The sequence below is a fragment of the Callorhinus ursinus genome, unplaced genomic scaffold (genome assembly GCF_003265705.2).
Source record: "Callorhinus ursinus isolate GAN/ISIS: 27379988/994484 unplaced genomic scaffold, GSC_fseal_2.0 scaffold15, whole genome shotgun sequence".
NCBI lineage: Eukaryota > Metazoa > Chordata > Mammalia > Carnivora > Otariidae > Callorhinus > Callorhinus ursinus.
In genome coordinates this window covers 1,821,937-1,840,415 of record NW_027397077.1, presented here as the reverse complement: position 1 = coordinate 1,840,415, position 18,479 = coordinate 1,821,937, and the positions used below count along the sequence as shown (strand labels likewise).

Genomic DNA, 18,479 nt, shown 5'->3' with positions numbered 1-18,479 from the left:
GGCTCTTGGCTGCTTGGAATCTCTTTTCTTGCTTTTTAGATACAATTTTTTTAAAATGTATTTATTTATTTTTGAGAGACAGAGAGAGAGCCCACGAGCAGGGGGAGGGGCAGAGGGAGTAGACTGCAGGCTGAGCAGGGAGCCCAACATAGGACTTGATCCCAGGACCCCGGGACCACGACCCAAGCCGAAGGCAGACGCCCAATGGACTGAGCCACCCAGGCGCCCCCTTTTCTTGCTTTGATGTGTCCCTCCACATAGTGATGAATGTGCTTCCATTCTCCCTGTCTGTACTTCACGGAAATGGCCCCTCACGGTCCCAGACACTGTCTAAGCTCTCCACAGCCTCGGCATCCTGCTCAGAGTCTGCCAGGAAGTTGCAGGGAGGATTCCTTGAAAGGAGTTTCCCAATTGTTTGTGCTTTACTGGAAAGGGGGGGACAGTTGCCAGGAGGTCGGCAGCTAGGCCTTTTCTCAGGACTTAACTGCCCCCTTTCCTGGCCGCATTCTGCTCAGGAGCGGATTGAGTGATTGATCGCAGCCCCTGAGAAGTGCTGGTGCGCTTCACTTGTGCTTTGCCAAGAGGGACACCCTTTAAGGAGGAACAAGCTCTTCTTTTCAGCCCATTTTCCACAGGCACTTCTGTGTTCTGGGGCTCAGGCTGTGCAGATGGCAGGGAGCATGTTTCCCCGGGTGGAGTTCAGTGCTGCTTCCCACGCAGGGCCTGTGGCGGACGTCCTGGGGCTCTGTCCAGGTCAGGCCAGTCCTCACTTGTCCTACCTCTGCTGGCTCTGTTCCCCTTCCCCAGATGATGTGCAGACTCCGTGCTTTTGTCTCTCACTGGCCTGGCCCCATGTCTGTTCTGTGTGGTACGGGAGGTCCCGTACGTGTGCACTTTTTATTAGAAACCTTTCACGTGGGTGTGTTAATGTGTGGGGATGACGGAGACGAGCACGAGTGGCCCCGTGCCATCACCCAGCCTTGCCCTCTGTGAGTGCCTGACCCTTCGCGGTCCGCCTCTTCCCCCTGCTCTCCCCTGTTCTGTTGAGTTTTGATGGAGCATTTGTAAAACAATCCCAGGTATCTTTTCCTTTCACCCTTGGCTTTGTCAATGACTGCGTTGAATGTTAACAGACATGGACTGTTTCTTTCAGATGCAGTCTTCACTCAGCTCTCTGAGAGCACCAGAGAGCAGCCCCTGGCCCCCTTGCAGGCTGTCTCTGCTGGGTCTTCACTTGGCTGGGTCCATGCAGAGCCACATGGGATGTGCATGTCAAGTCTGGTAATTTATAGCACTCCATCCTTCTTCCTTTTGTGCCATCCATCTGTTGAAGAAACCAGGTCATTTGTCCCGTGTAGTGTCCCACGTTATGGCCCACGTTCTGCTTTGAAGATTGCTTTCCCCTTTGTTTTCCTCATGGCAGCAGTTAGCTCAGGGCTTCCCGGCTTCAGCACTGCTGACACTGGGGGCTAGAGCATTCTGGGGTGGGGCTCTTGTGGGCACAGCATCCTGGGCCTCCTTGCACCTGATTCCAGGGGTGCCCTCCTCCCCAACCAAGTCTGTCTCTGGACTTCATCAGTGTCCTCTGGCAGGATCACCTGGTTGAGAACCCCGAGTGTAACTCAGTGCCTTACCTAGTGTGCTTCCTGGACCTGGAGGTGGATTTTGTAAGCTACGTCCTGTGGCTTTACCCGTGAAGTGCTCTTCTCCGTGGAGAGCTCTATGGGGATTCTGGCCATGGTGAAGTTCTAACTCGCCCTCTCCCAGTCCTAGCTTAAAGGGGTCTTGGGCAGCACTCCATGCCTCCTCCCGCGGGGCTACCTGTTCCCCTGCTCTGCTTGCTCCCTATGTCTTCCTACCCTCATCAGCATCTTTATGATACCTGTGGGAGCTGCTTGGGGACAGAGACTGCAGGGTGTTCTTTGGTGATGCCTCCTCACTGCCCACCCCCACCAGGCCTCTTGACTCACCCTGGGCTCTTGGCTGAAGCACAACACCAACAGTGACACTTGTCCCAATGAACTCCTGGTTTCAAACCCTACACACGTCCAATAGGAGATGACGTTCTGCTACACAGGGTCCTGATAGGGCCAGTAGGGGGGGGCAGCCCTCCATGCCTGCTGCAGTCACTGCAGTCACTGGGCTGCTTGGCCCCTGGGGAGGATGTGACCTCTGAGCCTATGGTGGGAGTGACATGACCCCTCAAGAGGGTCTGCAGAGACTAGAGGCATCGTGTGTAACTTTGCCAACCTGAAGCGCAGCCCACACAGGCACTGAGCGTGACACATGCAGACAGGTAGTACCGTGTCCCAGAGACTGTTCTAGGAAGTTACAGTACCTGGTGACTTGCTAATCACAGTCTGGGGAATAACACGGAAGCTGTCAGGGCAATAGGGAAATGGGCAGCACCCTGGCTAGTCTTTTGGACCCTCCTGGCCTTGACATGTTTGCCGCCTTTTACCTTCTGTCCTGCTGAGGCGGCAAGGTCAGGGTGACAAGGCTTCCCTAACAAATGGTATGTCCCTGGTCCCATGAGCTGTTGTCCCCTGCAGGGAACAGCCAGCCAGAAGGCAGTGGTGGGGCATGTTAGCACGGTGAGCCCATGCATTGCCAGGGTGTCCCAGCTGCTGGGGGCCAGGCCAGGCGGGTCCAGAGGGTGAGCACTGGTCCCGCTGCGAAGGCATCTCCGACAAGGGCTCTGGCCGCTTGCTCCACAGACACTGTTGGTGCCACACCTTGAGGAGAAGTCCACGAGCCCAGGGGAGGCCCTGCACTAGCCCCACGGCCGCTGACTTGTTTGCAGCATGCCTTCTTACCCAGGGCTTCTGTCCCACGGCTCCCTCTGCAGCCCAAGCTGCTCCGAAGCTCCGCCCCAGCCTCGGCCCCGCCCTCGTTCGGGTCGGCTTGCTCTCTCTTTTCTTTTTTTTTTTTTTAAGATTTTATTTATTTATTTGACAGAGACACAGAGAGAGAGGGAACACAAGCAGGGGGAGTGGGGGAGGGAGAAGCAGGCTTCCTGCGGAGCAGGGAGCCCGATGCAGGGCTCGATCCCAGGACCCTGAGATCATGACCTGAGCGGAAGGCAGACGTTTAACCGACTGAGCCACCCAGGCGCCCCAGGTCTGCTCTCTTGCCATGTGCACCGTACCCCTCACTTGATCCTTCCATGTGCAGTCATGGCCACGTGCTGGGGTGGCCTGTGTCTGGTTGTCCTGCCCTGCCTGCCATGCTCTGTGAGGCACAGCCTGGGACCTGAGGGACTCAGGAAATGCCCCTCGAGTGCATAAAGGGGTAAGTGGTCCAACCACGCTAGAGATGCACGGCCAGCATGTCTAGCAGGCAAATGTGCAGAGTCTGGCTGCTCTACCCCCCAGGGCCGTGGCTCAGGGAGGTCAGGGTTAGCTTGGCACTGGGAGAATGCAGCCCTCCAGTTAACCTCATGCCTCAGGTCATGTGGTGGCAGGACCCTGGGATTTGCTTCCATCTCCCTGCCCCCACCCACCCAGGTCCTTGTGCCTCACTGCCACCCTTTCACGGCTGCACTTCCAAATCCTTACTTCATCACTGTTTATGCCTTCAACAGTCAGTGATCTACAGAAATGTCACCATGAGACAAAGTCTTCCATGTTCATGCACACATTCCCCGTGCCCCAGTGCTCTTCATCCTGGGTGCAGATCCACGTGTCCATCTGGTGCCACGCTCCCTCCTCCCGAAGGACTTCTGGAATCTTCCTTGCAGTGCAGATCTACTGCAGAGATGATCTCAGCCTTTTTCTGCCTGAACAAGTTTTTGTTTCACCTTCTCCTTCACTTGATAAGGAACTCTAGGTTGACATTCATTGCTCTTCCCTCAGTCTTTTACAGATGTCCTTCCACGGTCTCCAGGCTTGTTTCTGATACTTGGCCTTGTGAGTTATCTTTGCTCCTTGGTTCTCGTAGCATGTCAATCAGCGGTCATACTGATTTGCTTATGGTGTGCTGTGACATGGTTCTTTGTTTTCCTGCTGGAGCTTCTGGAATCTATGGAATTATTGTGTTCCTCACATTTGGGCCATTATTTCCTCAGATACCAAGCTCTTGGGATTCCAGTTATGCATATGTTGGAACTCTTGGTACCATTGTCCCACGGTTCACCAAGACTGTTCATTTTCCTGTAGACTTTTTTCTGTGTATGATTCATTTTGGATAGTTTTTGGTAGTTTGTCATCAGGTTCATAACCTTTTTTTCCACATTGTCTAATATTAATCCCACTTCGTGAGTTTTTGTTTCCAGATATTTCATTTCTCAGCTCCAGAAGTGCCATGTGGCTCTCTCCTCATACCTCATATTTCTTTTCTCACCAGTTCAAGTTTCTTTTAAACTCTTGAACATTTTTCAAATGTAATGGTTACTCTAAAGTGAAGCCCTTGTCTGTCAGTTCCATTGTCTCTGTCCTTTGTGAGTCGATTTTCATTGGCTGAATTTTCTCCTGGGTTGGGGGGGGTCACATTTTCCTATAACTTCACATCTCTGGAGGTTTTTGGTTTTGGATACTGAGTGTTGTGAATTCCATGGGGTCATGTGCTGGATTCCGTTGTCCTTCTTAAAGTGTGTTGGTTCTGCTGCTGGCTGCTGGTAGGCAGTTTGGTTAGTGGTGGGTGAGCTGATCCTGCGGAAGCTTGTTTCTGAGATTTTCTAGTAAAGGGAACTGAGTGAAGCCTTTACTTGAGGGCTAGATTAGCTCCACTGCTGAGGGGGGTACAGTGAGAACTCCCTTGGACTGGCAACAGATATGGCCTCTCGTAGGCCATATCCTCTGGCTTGGGGCCCTGCCTCGGGGGAGTGCCCCTGAGCCTTCAAGGGGAGCAGCTTAGGGCCCTGTGCAGGCTCCAGGAGAGGCTTCTGTACTGCCCTCTCCTCCAAGGGCCTCTGCCCACACATCCAGCCCCTTTAGCTTCCCCAGCCCGTGATCTGGAAAGTTTCTTGAGGCACTGAGCTGGGCAGTCAGAGGCTGTCACAGGGACCTACGGCATTTGGGGGTCCCCTCGGCCTGCCTGCCCCACCCTGAACCTGACTCAGAGGGAAGATTAAGAATTGGTGAATTATGCAGCCAGCTTTATTCCAGTAGGTTCTTGGAGGTGACAGGCGTGATGCGTTTTGAGTCATTCAAATTAAACGTATTTGCTTTACAGTAAATAGCTGAGAACTTTTGTTTAGAAAAATAAAAACCTTGGTTTCCTGTTTAAGATGGCATCTCCCGCAGCAGCGCAGGCCCGGAAAGTTCTGCGAGACCTGGTGCTCCGGCCCCTGCTGCTGGCGACGAGATCCCAGGCAGTTCAGTTAACCCCCCGAAGATGGCTAAACCTGCAGGAATACCAGAGCAAGAAACTGATGTCGGACCACGGAGTCAGAGTTCAAAGATTCTTTGTAGCAGACACTGCAAAGGAGGCTCTGGAGGCTGCTAAGAAACTAAATGCAAAAGAATTTGTTTTAAAGCCCAGATCTTGGCTGGAGGAAGAGGAAAAGGTATCTTCAGTAGTGGTTTGAAAGGAGGTGTTCATTTAACAAAAGACCCTCAAGTCGTGGGACAGCTGGCTAAACAGATGATTGGGTATAATCTAGCCACAAAACAAACTCCAAAAGAAGGTGTGAAAGTTAACAAGGTGATGGTTGCTGAAGCCTTAGACATTTCCAGAGAAACCTACCTGGCCATTCTGATGGACCGGTCCTGCAATGGCCCTGTACTGGTGGGCAGCCCTCAGGGGGGCGTTGACATTGAAGAGGTGGCAGCTTCGAATCCAGAACTTATTTTTAAGGAGCAAATCGACATTATGGAAGGGATAAAGGACAGCCAAGCTCAGCGGATGGCAGAAAATATCTGCTTCCTTGGGCCTTTGAAAAACCAGGCTGCAGATCAAATTAAGAAGCTGTACAATCTCTTCCTGAAAATTGATGCTACTCAGGTGGAAGTGAATCCCTTTGGTGAAACCCCAGAAGGACGAGTTGTCTGTTTTGATGCAAAGATAAACTTTTTTTTTTTTTTAAAGATTTATTTATTTATTTTGAGAGAGTGAGAATGAGAGAGAGAGAGAGAGTACATGAGAGGGGGGAGGGTTAGAGGGAGAAGCAGGCCCCTCGCTGAGCAGGGAGCCCGATGCGGGACTCGATCCCGGGACTCCAGGATCATGACCTGAGCCGAAGGCAGTCGCTTAACCGACTGAGCCACCCAGGCACCCCGATGCAAAGATAAACTTTGATGACAATGCAGAATTCCGACAAAAGGACATATTTGCTATGACGACAAATCAGAGAATGAGCCCATTGAAAATGAAGCTGCCAAATATGATCTAAAATATATAGGACTGGATGGGAACATTGCCTGCTTTGTGAATGGTGCTGGACTTGCCATGGCTACTTGTGACATCATCTTCCTGAATGGTGGGAAGCCAGCCAACTTTTTGGATCTTGGTGGTGGTGTAAAGGAAGCTCAAGTATATCAAGCTTTCAAACTGCTCACAGCCGATCCTAAGATAGAAGCCATCCTTGTCAATATTTTTGGTGGAATTGTCAACTGTGCCATCACTGCCAATGGGATCACGAAAGCCTGTCGAGAGCTGGAACTCAAGGTGCCCCTGGTGGTCCGGCTGGAAGGAACCAATGTCCACGAGGCCCAGAACATTCTCAATAACAGCGGACTCCCCATTACTTAGGCCGTCGACCTGAAGGACGCAGCCAAGAAGTCTGTGGCCAGCGTGGCTAAGAAGTGATAGCTTTGTCCTGACCCCTTGGAGGAAGAAGTCCATTTTGCCATAAAAAGGATTGTTTCTCTCATCACTGAAGGAAATGATTATCCCATTGGGAAAAAAGGGAGAAGGGGTGAGCCAGAGGATGAATCACTGTACCTAAGATCTTAAATCTGCATTTTCTTGAATAAGACAGCTAGACAGCCTAAATAATCTGATTTCACTTAGAATCTTTATTAATGTCCTGTTCTCACACTTCCTCTGTCATGGTAAACCTGCTCAGTAGGCATTGTTTCGCCAACTTTGGGGGAGCAATTTATTTGGCCAGTGTGTGTATATACACAGAATTTGAGATCAGACCCTGGTTCATTTACAACAATTTTACAACTTTAATAAAAAAAAAAATTACATGCTTTAAAAAACTCAAACAAGATTCCATTTGACAGATTGTCAAAAAGGTCCAGCTAAGACATTCAGAACTGTTGTACACTGCAACAGGTTCTACAAGTTTCTAATTCCAACAGCCTTAGGAAATCCCTGGATGTTCCAAAACATGCTATTGTACAGTGGAAGATCCACATTAATATCCCACTACCGTTTGCCTTAATATTGAATACACTGTTTACCTCACACTAAAAATAAAGCCGGAAGCCTTATTTGTGATTTTGGCATAGAAGGTTCTATTTCAGTGTCAAAACCGAAGAATGCTGATTCTTATGGAAATCTCCATAATTAAGTCATTTCAAGACGAGACAGTGCTGAAGATCAAATTATATTTTGTCGGTATTTTCTCTCTCCTTCCTTCTCCCTCCAGAATCTACTCGCTGGGGAGAATGTAATTGAGAGAATGTGGCTTTTTCTTATAATGTCCATTTTGGTGGTGGGAAGGAATTTGAATTAGGTCTTTGTTTAAATTTTGGTAAATTTTTATCTGTACACAAATTTCAATAAAATTATGTTTTGTAAGCTCTAAAAAAAATAAAAACCTTACTTTGATCTAAAAACAGATTTCCATTGCAAGTAGCAACCCCCTCCAACAAAACAATGTGTGCCAAAGGCCACTTGAGTGGATGTTGGACACACACAAGTGGTTTCAGTACATTTTAGAACTCTTTAGAGATTTCTCTTTTCTTAAACTCTCTTGTAACAATTTTGTTATGCTTCATTGAAATGTTCTGGGGCCTCTGAGCTGGGAGTTTGTGGCAGGTGGGGTGGTCACATGCCAGTGTGCAGGACACTCCAAATCAGATCCCTGCAGCCCTTGGAGAGGTGACCCTCCTGGTGCCTGTGGTTCCTCCTGGAAATCTTACGGGGGTGGGGCACAGTGGTGAGCAGGTGCCCCATGTAGAAGAGTCTGCACAAAAGGTCAAGGTAGTCTGCCCTGGGGTGGAGGAGCTGATGGGTAAGAGCTGCAGCTGACTCAGGCAGCCTCATTAACCCAGATTACCAAGGGTGGGCCCTGCTGGGCCTGTAAATGTGGCTATGACTGTGACCAGCTGTCCCCTGTTGGGTGGCGTGGCCTGTGACCTGAGTGCCGTTAGAACACACCTTGTCATCCAGTGAGTGTGAGGACACTAAGGGCTGCTTCTCTCTTTGTTCTAATGTCCTACCAGGTGGGGCCCCTTTCCCCCTGCCTGTACAGGGCTGGTGGAACTTAGTTGGGTCTGGTCCTGACGCCTGTTTTTGTTAGTGGCTATAGACAGGGCCTGTGGGGAGTCATCCAGGTATGTATGTGATAGTAACAAGTGAATTGCTCTGCTGTTGACAAGAAGGGCCTGGTTCTGCTGGAGGGAGGAGACACCATGAGAACCAGGGGCCTGGTTCTGTGATGATAGCCAGGCTGCATGGGGACATGGCCTTGGCATTGTTGAGAAGGCCTGGGTTTTTAGGCCTCTCTGCCAGCTTCTCCAATGGTTAAAGTCACTGCCGTCGGGAATGAGTGACTGCGGGAAAGGAGTCTTCTAGATAACTTGCTCGGCAGCTACCATGCCACTTAAATGCTTCACTAACTGGCCCACAGGGAGCATGTGGTCCAGGGGGAGGGTGGCCCACCACGCCAGCTGGTGTGGGTGCTGGTTGTTGTCTGCCAGGCACTGCTGGGGCTGCCCTGGTGGAGTTCCTTCTGGGGAGATGCACCCTTTTGGGTTCCTCCCCATTATTACTCTAAATCCAGACTTGTATCATCACCATTGTCATGTCCCCTGTCCCCCAAGCTCCTCCCCCAACACAGGCCTTGCCCTGTGTTGATAGACACGCAAGGCACTAGAGTTAGCCCTAGGCTGGCTCCTACATGGGGGCCTGGGCTAACAGACGTGGGGGTGCAAGAAGCAAGCCCCAGGTGCTCTCTGCCAATGTGGCGTCCTGTGTGTCTGCTCTGGGCTTTGTACCTGTTGTTCCCTCTGCCGGGAGCAGCCTGCCTTCCTGTCTTTGATGATCAGGTAAGGTCAGTAGACCTTACCGGCAAAGAGGACTGCTTTGCCTTAGCATTGCCTTTGCTGTGGTGTTCTTGTGTCTTCTGCTGCTTCCTTCCATCTACTCTATATCCTGCACTGAAAATGGTTAACAGACAGGAATATCTCCTCTGGGTGTTCAGGAATCCTTTGTGTTCAGGTGATGTTGCTCAAAGCCCAAGAGTCTTCAGAGAAAGACCCTCTGTAAGCCTGAGGGCAGGTCACCGCTGTCATGGAGTTGTGTGGATGGCCCATGGAACTTACCCGCTTCAGGTGTAGGGTCTGTGAGTGTAAATACACCACCCTAGACGTTGCCTCCGGCAGCCTGTAGCCACTGCCCGCTCCCACCCATGGCCCGGGCACTCAGTGGTCTGCTTTCTGTCTCTAGTTTTGCCTTTCCTGGAAATTTACATGAACAGAATCATCCGGTGCAGGATGTCCTGTGTTGAGGTACTCTCACTCAGAGGCTTTGAGGTTTGTCCATGTTGTGTCCATCAGGAGTTTGTTCCCTTTTATTTCTGGGTAGTATTCTGTTGTTACTTCGTCCACCAATTGATGGGTATTTGGGTTGTTGCTGCCTTTTGGATACTAAGAGTAATTCTGCTGTGCACATCTGTATATATGTTTTTGTGTAGACCTGTATTTTCATTTCTCTTGGATCTGTCCCTTGGAGTGGAAATGCTGGGTTATATGGTAACTGTGTTTAACCTTTTTTAGAAACTACCAGATCGTTTTCCACAGTGGCTTTGCCGTGTGCACTCCCACCAGTGTGTTGGGTATTGTCCTTTTCATTTTAGCTGTCCTGATAGGTGCGTGGTATCTCCCTGCGAAACCTGCACTTCACTGATGACTAGTGGCTTCTTACATGCTCATTGTCCACCTGCAGGTTTTCTTTTTGGTCTCTGTCTTTAACCCAGTTCCAAGCAAAGGCTTCTTAAATGTTGTATCTGCAAGGGCCTAGCCGGTCCAGGGACCCCACAGGTGCTGTGTTTCTCATTCTCTGAACGTCAGCCCCAGGGGTGGGGGGTGAGGGGCAAGGTCAGGTTGTGGCTTATAGGATGGGTCAGCTGGTCCTGAGCCTGCTTTGGGGAAAGCCTGGCCTGTCTTCAAAGCACGGCGACCCTCCAAAGCAGGGGTTGGTTTCCTGTCCTGGAGCAGGACAAGGGACTGGAGGATGTCCCATATCTGATAGCCTGGCAGTGAGAAGGTGATGTGCTTTGGAAGTGTAGGGTAGTTTCTAGGGTGTCAGATCTCAGGACACTTGGAAATTCTGCTGCCCCAAGTTCACTGACAAACTGCTGCAGTGCCAGAGTCCTTGAGATTTGGCAAAAGAGGGGGCTCTTGGTAAACAAAGCGTGTGTGGGGGGGGTGGAGTACATGTACGGCTTGTATGGTCCCAGCTGCTGAGCCATGTCTGCCTCATACAACTACAGCCCTCAGCCTAGCAGCTGATGGACCCATGCACCCCGAGAGGCCAGCCTGCCCATTGGTTGGTTCTTCCCGTGATTCTAGAGAGCTATTTCACCCACCCAGGGCCTGTGGTGGGCCTGACAGTCCGGGTGGGGAGCAGACAGGTAGTCAGTCCAGACATCTGGTGTCTGGGAGTGGGGGGGGGGCCAGCTGGAAGGGTCTTCTCTCACTGCCGGTGGGGCTGGGTTGCAGGCCCGAGGGGCAAGCTTGGATGGAGATGCGAGAGCCCAGGCGTCTGGAGAAGGCTGGGGAGGATAGTAGGCACAGAAGCGAGGAGGGTTTGGGGACTGAGGGGGAAGGGGTTGTGGTGACAAACTAGGGCCACGCTGTGGGGTGATACGTGCTGTACAGAAGGTGGGCGCTTGGGGCCCAAGATGGGTGAGAAGGAGAGGTGTGACCCTCCATCTGGATCCATGTTCTTTCTAAAATTCTGACAGAAGGCTGATCTCTGAATAGCTGAAGCTTAAAGTATTTTGAGTTTTTAAGTATATTTTTTCTTGTGACATTTGGAAATTCCGCCACCCCAGGCTCAGTGACAAACTGCTCTGAAGTTGTGACGTGGGAGCTGAGCAGGCCTTGGTCCCTGTCCTGGCAGGGTGTTTGGGGGGGGGGGCATCACCTCGTCAGCCTGCCTTCTGGCCAGCGGTGCTCATCCATTGCGATTCCCTTCTGAGGGGGTGTCTCCGAAGCAGGGTGGTCTGGGCTGCTGTTGGTTTGGGGGTAACAGTGAGGGGCTGCCCATTGCCTGTGTCTCCACTCTTACTTCTTATATACCGGCCATTCAGGAACTCCTGCTGATCCTTCAAAATTCTCCAGTGACCTTTCCTGCAATTTTCAGACGTGTGTGTGTTTTCTCTTGTGTCTCCTGAAAACACTGTCCTTACCCTACTCTTTCTATACCTGGGAAGTAAGCCTTTGGATTTTGAGATATCTTTATTGACATTTTCCCATTTGCTTTTTTGCAGGAGTCTTTTTCACTGAGACCATCAATCCGATTTCAAGGAAGTCAAGGGGTGAGTCTTTTTTGTCTTAAGCATATCTGGAATTGTGACAGTGTGCTCCCTGGCCTGTTGTGGCATGCTGTGCACAGAAACAGGCTGGGGGCAGCATTTTGGTCCCATCTCTCTGTGTGTCAGGCCAGGCGCTGTGCCGAGCTAAGGTCTGCCAGGTTGGTCCCATGACTGGGGCCACACCAAGAGGCTCTCTGGGGTGAATGCAGCTTCTCTGCCCAGCAGTCCCTCAGAGTCTCCCCTTCCTTCCTGTAGCCAATGCATAGCTGACTCCCAGGCCCCCAAGTCTCTGTTCTGATCTGATCTCTGCACTGATTCAAAATTGAGGTGTCCCAGGGGACAAGCAGGCCTGGAGCTGTGGCCTCCCCAGGAGCTGGTTTGTTGGTGCACCTGGGACCATGGGTGTCTGATTTTAGTACTGGGCTGCCAGTGGGGGGAGGGGGTCGTTATAGAAACTGAGCACTCCATGTTTTCTGAAACGTATTTATTTCATTCTGTAGGAAATGGATCATCTTATAGAAAAATTGGGAGAATAAGAGAAAAAAAAAAGTGGGACGAGTTGTCCACAATTCTTGCCCCCCAACACCCACCACACATGCCTTGGAACATTTCAGTTTTTTTTTTTCTGGTCCTTATTGAAGTCTTTTTTTTTTTAATCTGAAGTGTTGCCACAAGTGTCTGAGTCAGTTTCCACCTGACAGCTGGCCGGCTGCCTCCTTATGGAGGAGGTCTGTGGGTTTCACCCCTGCCAGCGTGTTCTAGAGAGACAGGGCCTGTAGAAGATCATGTGTCTGTGTGTGCAGATGCAGAGATACCAAGAGGTACATTGCAAGGCATTGGCTCCTACAGTTGTGGGACTGGTGAGGCTGAAGTCCATGCATGGAGCAGGCAGGAATGGGCACTGTGGTCCACAGGCGAGCTTCTTTGTCCCCCGGGAAACCTCAGTTTCCCTCTTAAGGCCTTCAGCTGATTGGGTGAGGCCCACTCAGACTATTGAGGGTCGTTCTCTTAAAGTCAGCTGGTCGTGGATGTCACCACATCTACAGAATACCTCCATCCAGATTAGCATTCATGGCATCACTTGGGGCTGTGGCCTGGCCAGGTGCACATGTGAACTGAACTGACCATCATACCAAGACCTATCAAGATCATCAAGACCCCCTGAAAGGCCTCAGAGTCCCTGCTTCCCCAGTGCCTCCTCAGGGACATCGCACCTCCGTCCGGCCGCTTCGGATTCTTGTGGCAGCCTTCCCTTTATCTTCCCTGGGACATTTCCCCAAGGGCAGAGGTCAGTGTTGGGGGCAGGGTTCCCTGGGCTTGCTGCCAGACTGGCCTCATGTCGCCCTCTGGTGGCCAATGGCCATGCTGTGCCCTCAGCAGTCAGGGAAAGAAGAGGAAGTGGATCCATGGAAAGGGCCACTGAGATCAGTGGCTTATCTAGTGAGCAGCATTTTCTGGTCAACAAGACACCACATGACCACTCACAAAAGGCACAGAAGCACCACGAGGTTCTCCTGGGCTGTGCCTTGGGTTGCCCAAATTTCTGTGCAAAGCCTCAGAGCCATGTCCGTTCAACTTAGGGGTTCTACCACCTTAGATTTAGAGTCATGTTTTACCCACTTTTCCTTCTTTCTCGATTTTCTCATGTGTAACAGAGTTTCTAGAAGGTTCTGAGGGTACAGAGACCCTGTGCCGCAGCTCTGGGCAAGCCAGACCACGATTCTTCACTAGGAGGATATTCCCTCTGTGAGCCTGTGTGAGGGCTGGAGGGTGCCAAGTGGCGAGGAGGAGTGCTATTCTTTCCCTGCTTACTGTGAAGGGTCAGGCACTAGGTCTGCCCTCTGTGTCCTCTGGACCTTGTCCTTCTCCTCCTGGGCATTGATGGGATGCATCCCCTCCCCCCGACAGTTGTGAGGGGCCTGGCCTTGTGCTAGGCACTTAGCGGGCTGCATCTGCATAGTCACCCTGCTGCTGGAGGAGGCAGGGCACCTGGGCTCTCGCCTCCCACTTCTCCTGGTCGCTCAGCTGCTTGTGCATAGCTTAGGTTGGAGATGGAGCCAGTGAGGTAGGCTGGACAGAGCGAGGAGCAGGCAGGAGGTCAGTGGGGTGGGGCTGGGCAGGCTCATTCAGTGTTCGTGGGGAATGGGCTAATTCCATGTTTGGCTCTTTGTACAGTGATGGGGACCCTCTTTCCCAGAGGCCCATGAAGCTGATAGACTGAAGATTGAGACCCCATCTGTAGGCTCCTGAGCTCAGGGACCTTGGCCAGTTTTCACCATCCCTCAGCCTCCTTGCCCAGGAGATGGGCTCTCTGCCTCAGGGGTCGTGTGTATGTGTGTTCATGAGACCTTAGGAGAACCAGTGTCCTCCTTGCAGCCCAGAATGAGCTCACTCAGCTCCTCGTGTGCATCCCCCTCGGTGCGCATAGCCAGCATTGGGCTTCAGCACTGAGCACTGCCTGGGTGGGAGTCCCATCTGGCTTGGTCACCTGCTTATGCTTGCAAGCACCATGAGAACCCGGCCTGCCCAAGGAGGTTGTGGTGTGCAGCCGGGCCCTGGTGTTGGCTGCTTCCTTGGCATGACCAACGGCATTTGCCAGGGTGCCCAGAGAACCTGGCCCACTGGTAGCATGTTGGGCCTCTGGGGGGTCACGTGCCAGAGCAAGATGTTCATCTTTGTTTCGTTTGCCAAGTACATGTTTGTGTTTGCATTCTCTGCCTTCTGTCGAACACTGGGCTGGCTGACCTGGGCCCCTCTGCTGTCTGGGGGTCACTTCTAAGTTGTTAACCTCTGACAGCTGGTGAAAAGTCAGCCTCCAGAGGGGAAGAGAAACCCCCACCTGACCAGCCCCACCCTGAAACTCTTCAGTTGATGAAAAAAGAGAAGTAGGGTTGGTATCCAAGGCTGTTAAGGGTCTCGGCATTTCCCTGTGCTACGCCAGGGGCCTGAACTGCACTTTCTAGACTGAGGTTTGGCAGTTCTGGTTAGAGGCGTTTGACCAGTTTCTGTCTGTGTGTCTAGGAGCCGTCTCTGCGGGAGCAGTTAAGGGCATACACAAGATTGAACCACTAGCTGCTTATTGCTGCGTCATTTGTAACAGGGACAATTTGGAAACAGTCTAAAAACTTTCTAAAATGGGGGGTTTTGGAGTTGGGAGCCAACTGTGTGCCAGGGTTGCCCAGAGTGCGGGGGCTGTGCACTCCCTCTCCTGAGCTTGCTGGGTGCGTGAGAGCATGAGAACGGCGCCTGGAGCGCGGGCAAGTGCTTAGCGTGCGCCCTGAGCCTGGGGTTGAGAGAGTGCCCCAGGGCGGCAGAGGGTGCTTTCTCTCGGAAGTCAAGTTCGGCAGTGGTAGTTCTCTGTACCCAGAATATGTTTTATTCTGAAGCTTCCCCAGGAAGTGACAATAACTAAGAAAACAAGTGTTGCCTGAAAACTCTTCTGGTCAGAGAGAAGACCCTGGTCAGTTGACGTTTGGGTTCCTGTACGTGCCCGTTGACCTCATTCTTACCTGAATGGAATATCAAGTGCTTTCCCCACCAGTTTTTGCCCCCAGGACTTGCTGTGTCTTTTCGCAGCCCCCACCTACGCTGCACACACGCGGCCCCACAGACCTGGGGAGGAGGGGGGCAGGCAGGCCCGGCTTGGGACAGATTTCAAAGGATAAGGCTCTGGCAGGAGCCTGTGCCCCCTCGCAGGCCTCAGAGGCACTCAGGGCCACCCAGGAAGGACAAACCTGTTTGCTGCTCCAGCTCTGCGCACACAGACGCTCAATTAGGTTTATAATGACCTAACCCGGAGTCAGGGCTGTCATCAGACACACCCAAACCTACGTGCTCAGGCCAGCTGAGGGCCACATGGTGGCCCCCGTGGGACAGCTGAGACTTGGTCCAGAAGGCACATGCTCTGGCTGACCAGGGCTGAGTTTCGGGCCACATCCTAGAACATGTGCCAAGCTCTTCACTTGACCCAGAGAAAGCCATGCGTTCCTGGGCTGTTCATGCCCAGCTGGCTGATTTCCCTGCCTGGTTCCCAGTGACTGGTAACCAATAACCAGCGTCGTTTGGGAGCGGCAAAGCAGCCTGCTAACAGGAGGATTCCAGGAGCCGGGACTGAGAGAATGGGCCACACCAGGCTCCCCACAAACCTCCCCTCTACTTCCCTCCCTCCCCAACTCCTGTGCTCCCCACTTTGTCCTGAAGGATACCGGAGACCTCTGTGTGTGTCCTCCCCTGTCACAAGCAGCATTTAGTGCTCCTGTGCATTAGTTTCAAGCTCAGGGTTCCTCACCATCCTCTGGCTCCAGTAGCTACACAAACCCACTTCTGGGCTCTGTGCTGGGACCCCCACTTCCAGAATAAATTTTGAAAGTGGACATACGCACCTGTGTAGAAAAGGTTTAGATGGGGTAAAAGGGTTACAGTGCAGGGTCCCCCACAGGCCCCATCCAGAGAAAAGCCCAGTTGCTTTGGGACTCAGACCTGACTTCCCTTCTCTTGGGTGACAGCCCAGTCACTGTCCTCTGAGCAGACCGAGGTGGAAAATGCCACCTGGGGGGAGGGGAGGCACATCTCCATCAGAGCCAGGATGGGATGAGGGAGAGGTTCAAGGATGGGGTGGAGAAAGCCCCCACCCCCGCCCCCACCCCCACCCCGATGGCAGCGGGTGTCAGGCTCTGCAGGAAGCTGCTTTTGATTTGCTGATTTTGTGGTGCATGAGCTTCCTGCTGCATTCTGGGCTGCTGCGTCAGTATGTATCTGGCTTCGGATGCATCTCCTGCAGTGACCCTCAGCAGCCCGAGCCTTGGCATCTGGGCAGCGTGTTTCCAGCTACTTCTATAATGGAGAACAAAAAATCACATCCAAGAAGGGATGAGTGTGGGGCGCCTGGGTGGCTCAGCCGGTTAAGCTGCTGCCTTCGGCTCAGGTCATGGTCCCTGGGATCGAGCCCCACATCGGGCTCCCTGCTCAGCGGGGAGCCTGCTTCTCCCTCTCCCTCTGCCTCCCACTCTGCCTACTTGTGCTCGCTCTCTCTCTCTGTCAAATAAATAAGATCTTAAAAAAGAAAAGTGGGGGGGCATGAGGGGACAGCACAGGGTGGCCACAAGTGTTGGAAAGGAGGTGTGTGCAGACAGGACAGGGCTCAGCTGCCATGTCTGGGAGCCACTCTGAGCCAGGTTGGCTCTCACTGGGTATATCCGGGCCTCTCCTAGGGGCAGGGACTGACCATATGCTGGGCAGGTCACTCAGTGTTTGGGGGCCAACTCTAGGCCAGGTAGACATGCAGGTTCCCTATGGGTCCATGCACCAGCCTGAGGGGCGGGGCAGGGAGGCCGTGAAGCTGGGTCAGGAGCAGCATCCTTTCTTGTGGCCCGAGCCACTGTGTTCTCAGTCTCAGACAGGCTGAACTGCCCTTATTTACTCGTGATAGCGGGGCAGGGGTGGAATTCAGCTGGGCCATGTTTGATCTGGTGCTGATGAGGGTTGTTGGTAGCTCACCTCATTGGAGAGGAAACAGGGCTTGGGCGTACTGAGGTGGTTTGATAGCCTGGGGATGAGGCCGGAATGTGGCCTGCCCATCCCCTTAATCTCCATTTACCACTTGTGCCCCTCTTGTGTGTCTGTCAGCTGTGATGAGCTCCTGCACCCAAAACCCAGCGATTACTTTATGAGGGGCCACCACAGGGTGACAGAGGGTTCTGGAGGCCCATCCTGCACCCCGACTATGGGCCAGCAACCAGAGCATGGGGTCTTCCTACCAACTCCCTCAAACTAGGGAGGGTTGGTCTGGAATCCTGCAGTGGCCTCTGGGTACAAGGCTGTCCCACCTACGCTGAGCCCTATACCTTGGCTGGGACCATTGCTGTCTGTCTGTCTGCCAGCCAGGCTGTCCATCCCTTCTGCAGAGGCACTGCCCAAAGTCAGGGTTACATTAGCCAAGACATTCATCCTGTGTCACATTTAACCGTGTCATGGTTTGTTGAGGTGAGTGCTGGCCATCTGTGAGCCCCTCAGGGCCTGCAGGGCAGTGAGTGGACATTTAGGTGGAGTTTGTATCCCACAGGGGAGCAAGGGTTGGAGTATCTTGGCTGCTCAGTGTGCCCTGATGGCTCCCGATGCCCATCTTGTCTCATTTCATCTTCACGCATGTCCCAGGCCAGATCTGCCCCATTTGCTGGGCAGGAAACTGGGTCGTGACCCAGATCAAGGTGGGATCCCTGTCTCCGGGTGTACGTTAAGTGCTCTATGCTCCTCAGACCGAGATGCCATCACTGCTTAGAAAGTGCTAGCACATTCTCATTGTGTCAAGTTGTGGGGATGGTCTGAGGTCCAATGGATGGGCCATCCCATGGTGCCTGCCCCCACACCCCTGTGTTGTGGACCTCTCAGTGATGTCTCCCGTTCTCTACACAGCACATCTCCATCCCCCAGCCTGACTGCCCCACAGAGGCACGGACATTCTCCTTCTACCTCTCCAACATTGGCCGTGACAGCCCCCAGGGCAGCTTCGACTGCATCCAGCAATATGTCTCCAGGTGAGGTCCTACCTGGGCCCAGTGCCCCGTTCTTCTTTTTCTTCTTCTTTTTCTTTGTTTCTTTTTTTTAAGTTTGTTTATTTAAGTAATCTCTACACCCAATATGGGCCTTGAACTCACGACCACAAGATTGAGAGCCGCACGCTCTACAGACTAAGCCAGCCAGGCTGCCCCAGTGCCTCCTTCCTTCCTTTACATGAGCCTTGCTGCTGCTTTCAGTGTGTGCGGGGCATGGGTGCAGATCCTGGCCTGCTGCCTCTGCTCAGGGGCCTAGGTTGCCTTGTTTCTTCCAG

The 18,479-nt window shown here is 52.5% G+C and overlaps 2 protein-coding genes across 4 annotated transcripts in view; both read left to right on the top strand.

The window, feature by feature from the left end:
• Nucleotides 1–18,479, top strand: part of ELL (elongation factor for RNA polymerase II) — a 72,076-nt gene that overhangs the window by 32,900 nt on the left and 20,697 nt on the right. For all 3 annotated transcript variants that reach the window (XM_025884877.2, XM_073900989.1, XM_025884876.2), the window contains exons 2-3: nt 11,609–11,656; nt 18,065–18,186. In XM_025884877.2, coding sequence (XP_025740662.1) covers nt 11,609–11,656; nt 18,065–18,186 — 170 coding nt within the window. The remainder of the gene's footprint in view (nt 1–11,608; nt 11,657–18,064; nt 18,187–18,479) is intronic.
• LOC112833653 (succinate--CoA ligase [GDP-forming] subunit beta, mitochondrial-like) lies at nt 4,994–7,700 on the top strand. The gene is given in 4 exon segments (XM_073901009.1): nt 4,994–5,468; nt 5,471–5,993; nt 6,217–6,272; nt 6,275–7,700. Coding segments are annotated over 4 exon segments (1,293 nt in total). The 5' UTR covers nt 4,994–5,227; the 3' UTR covers nt 6,748–7,700.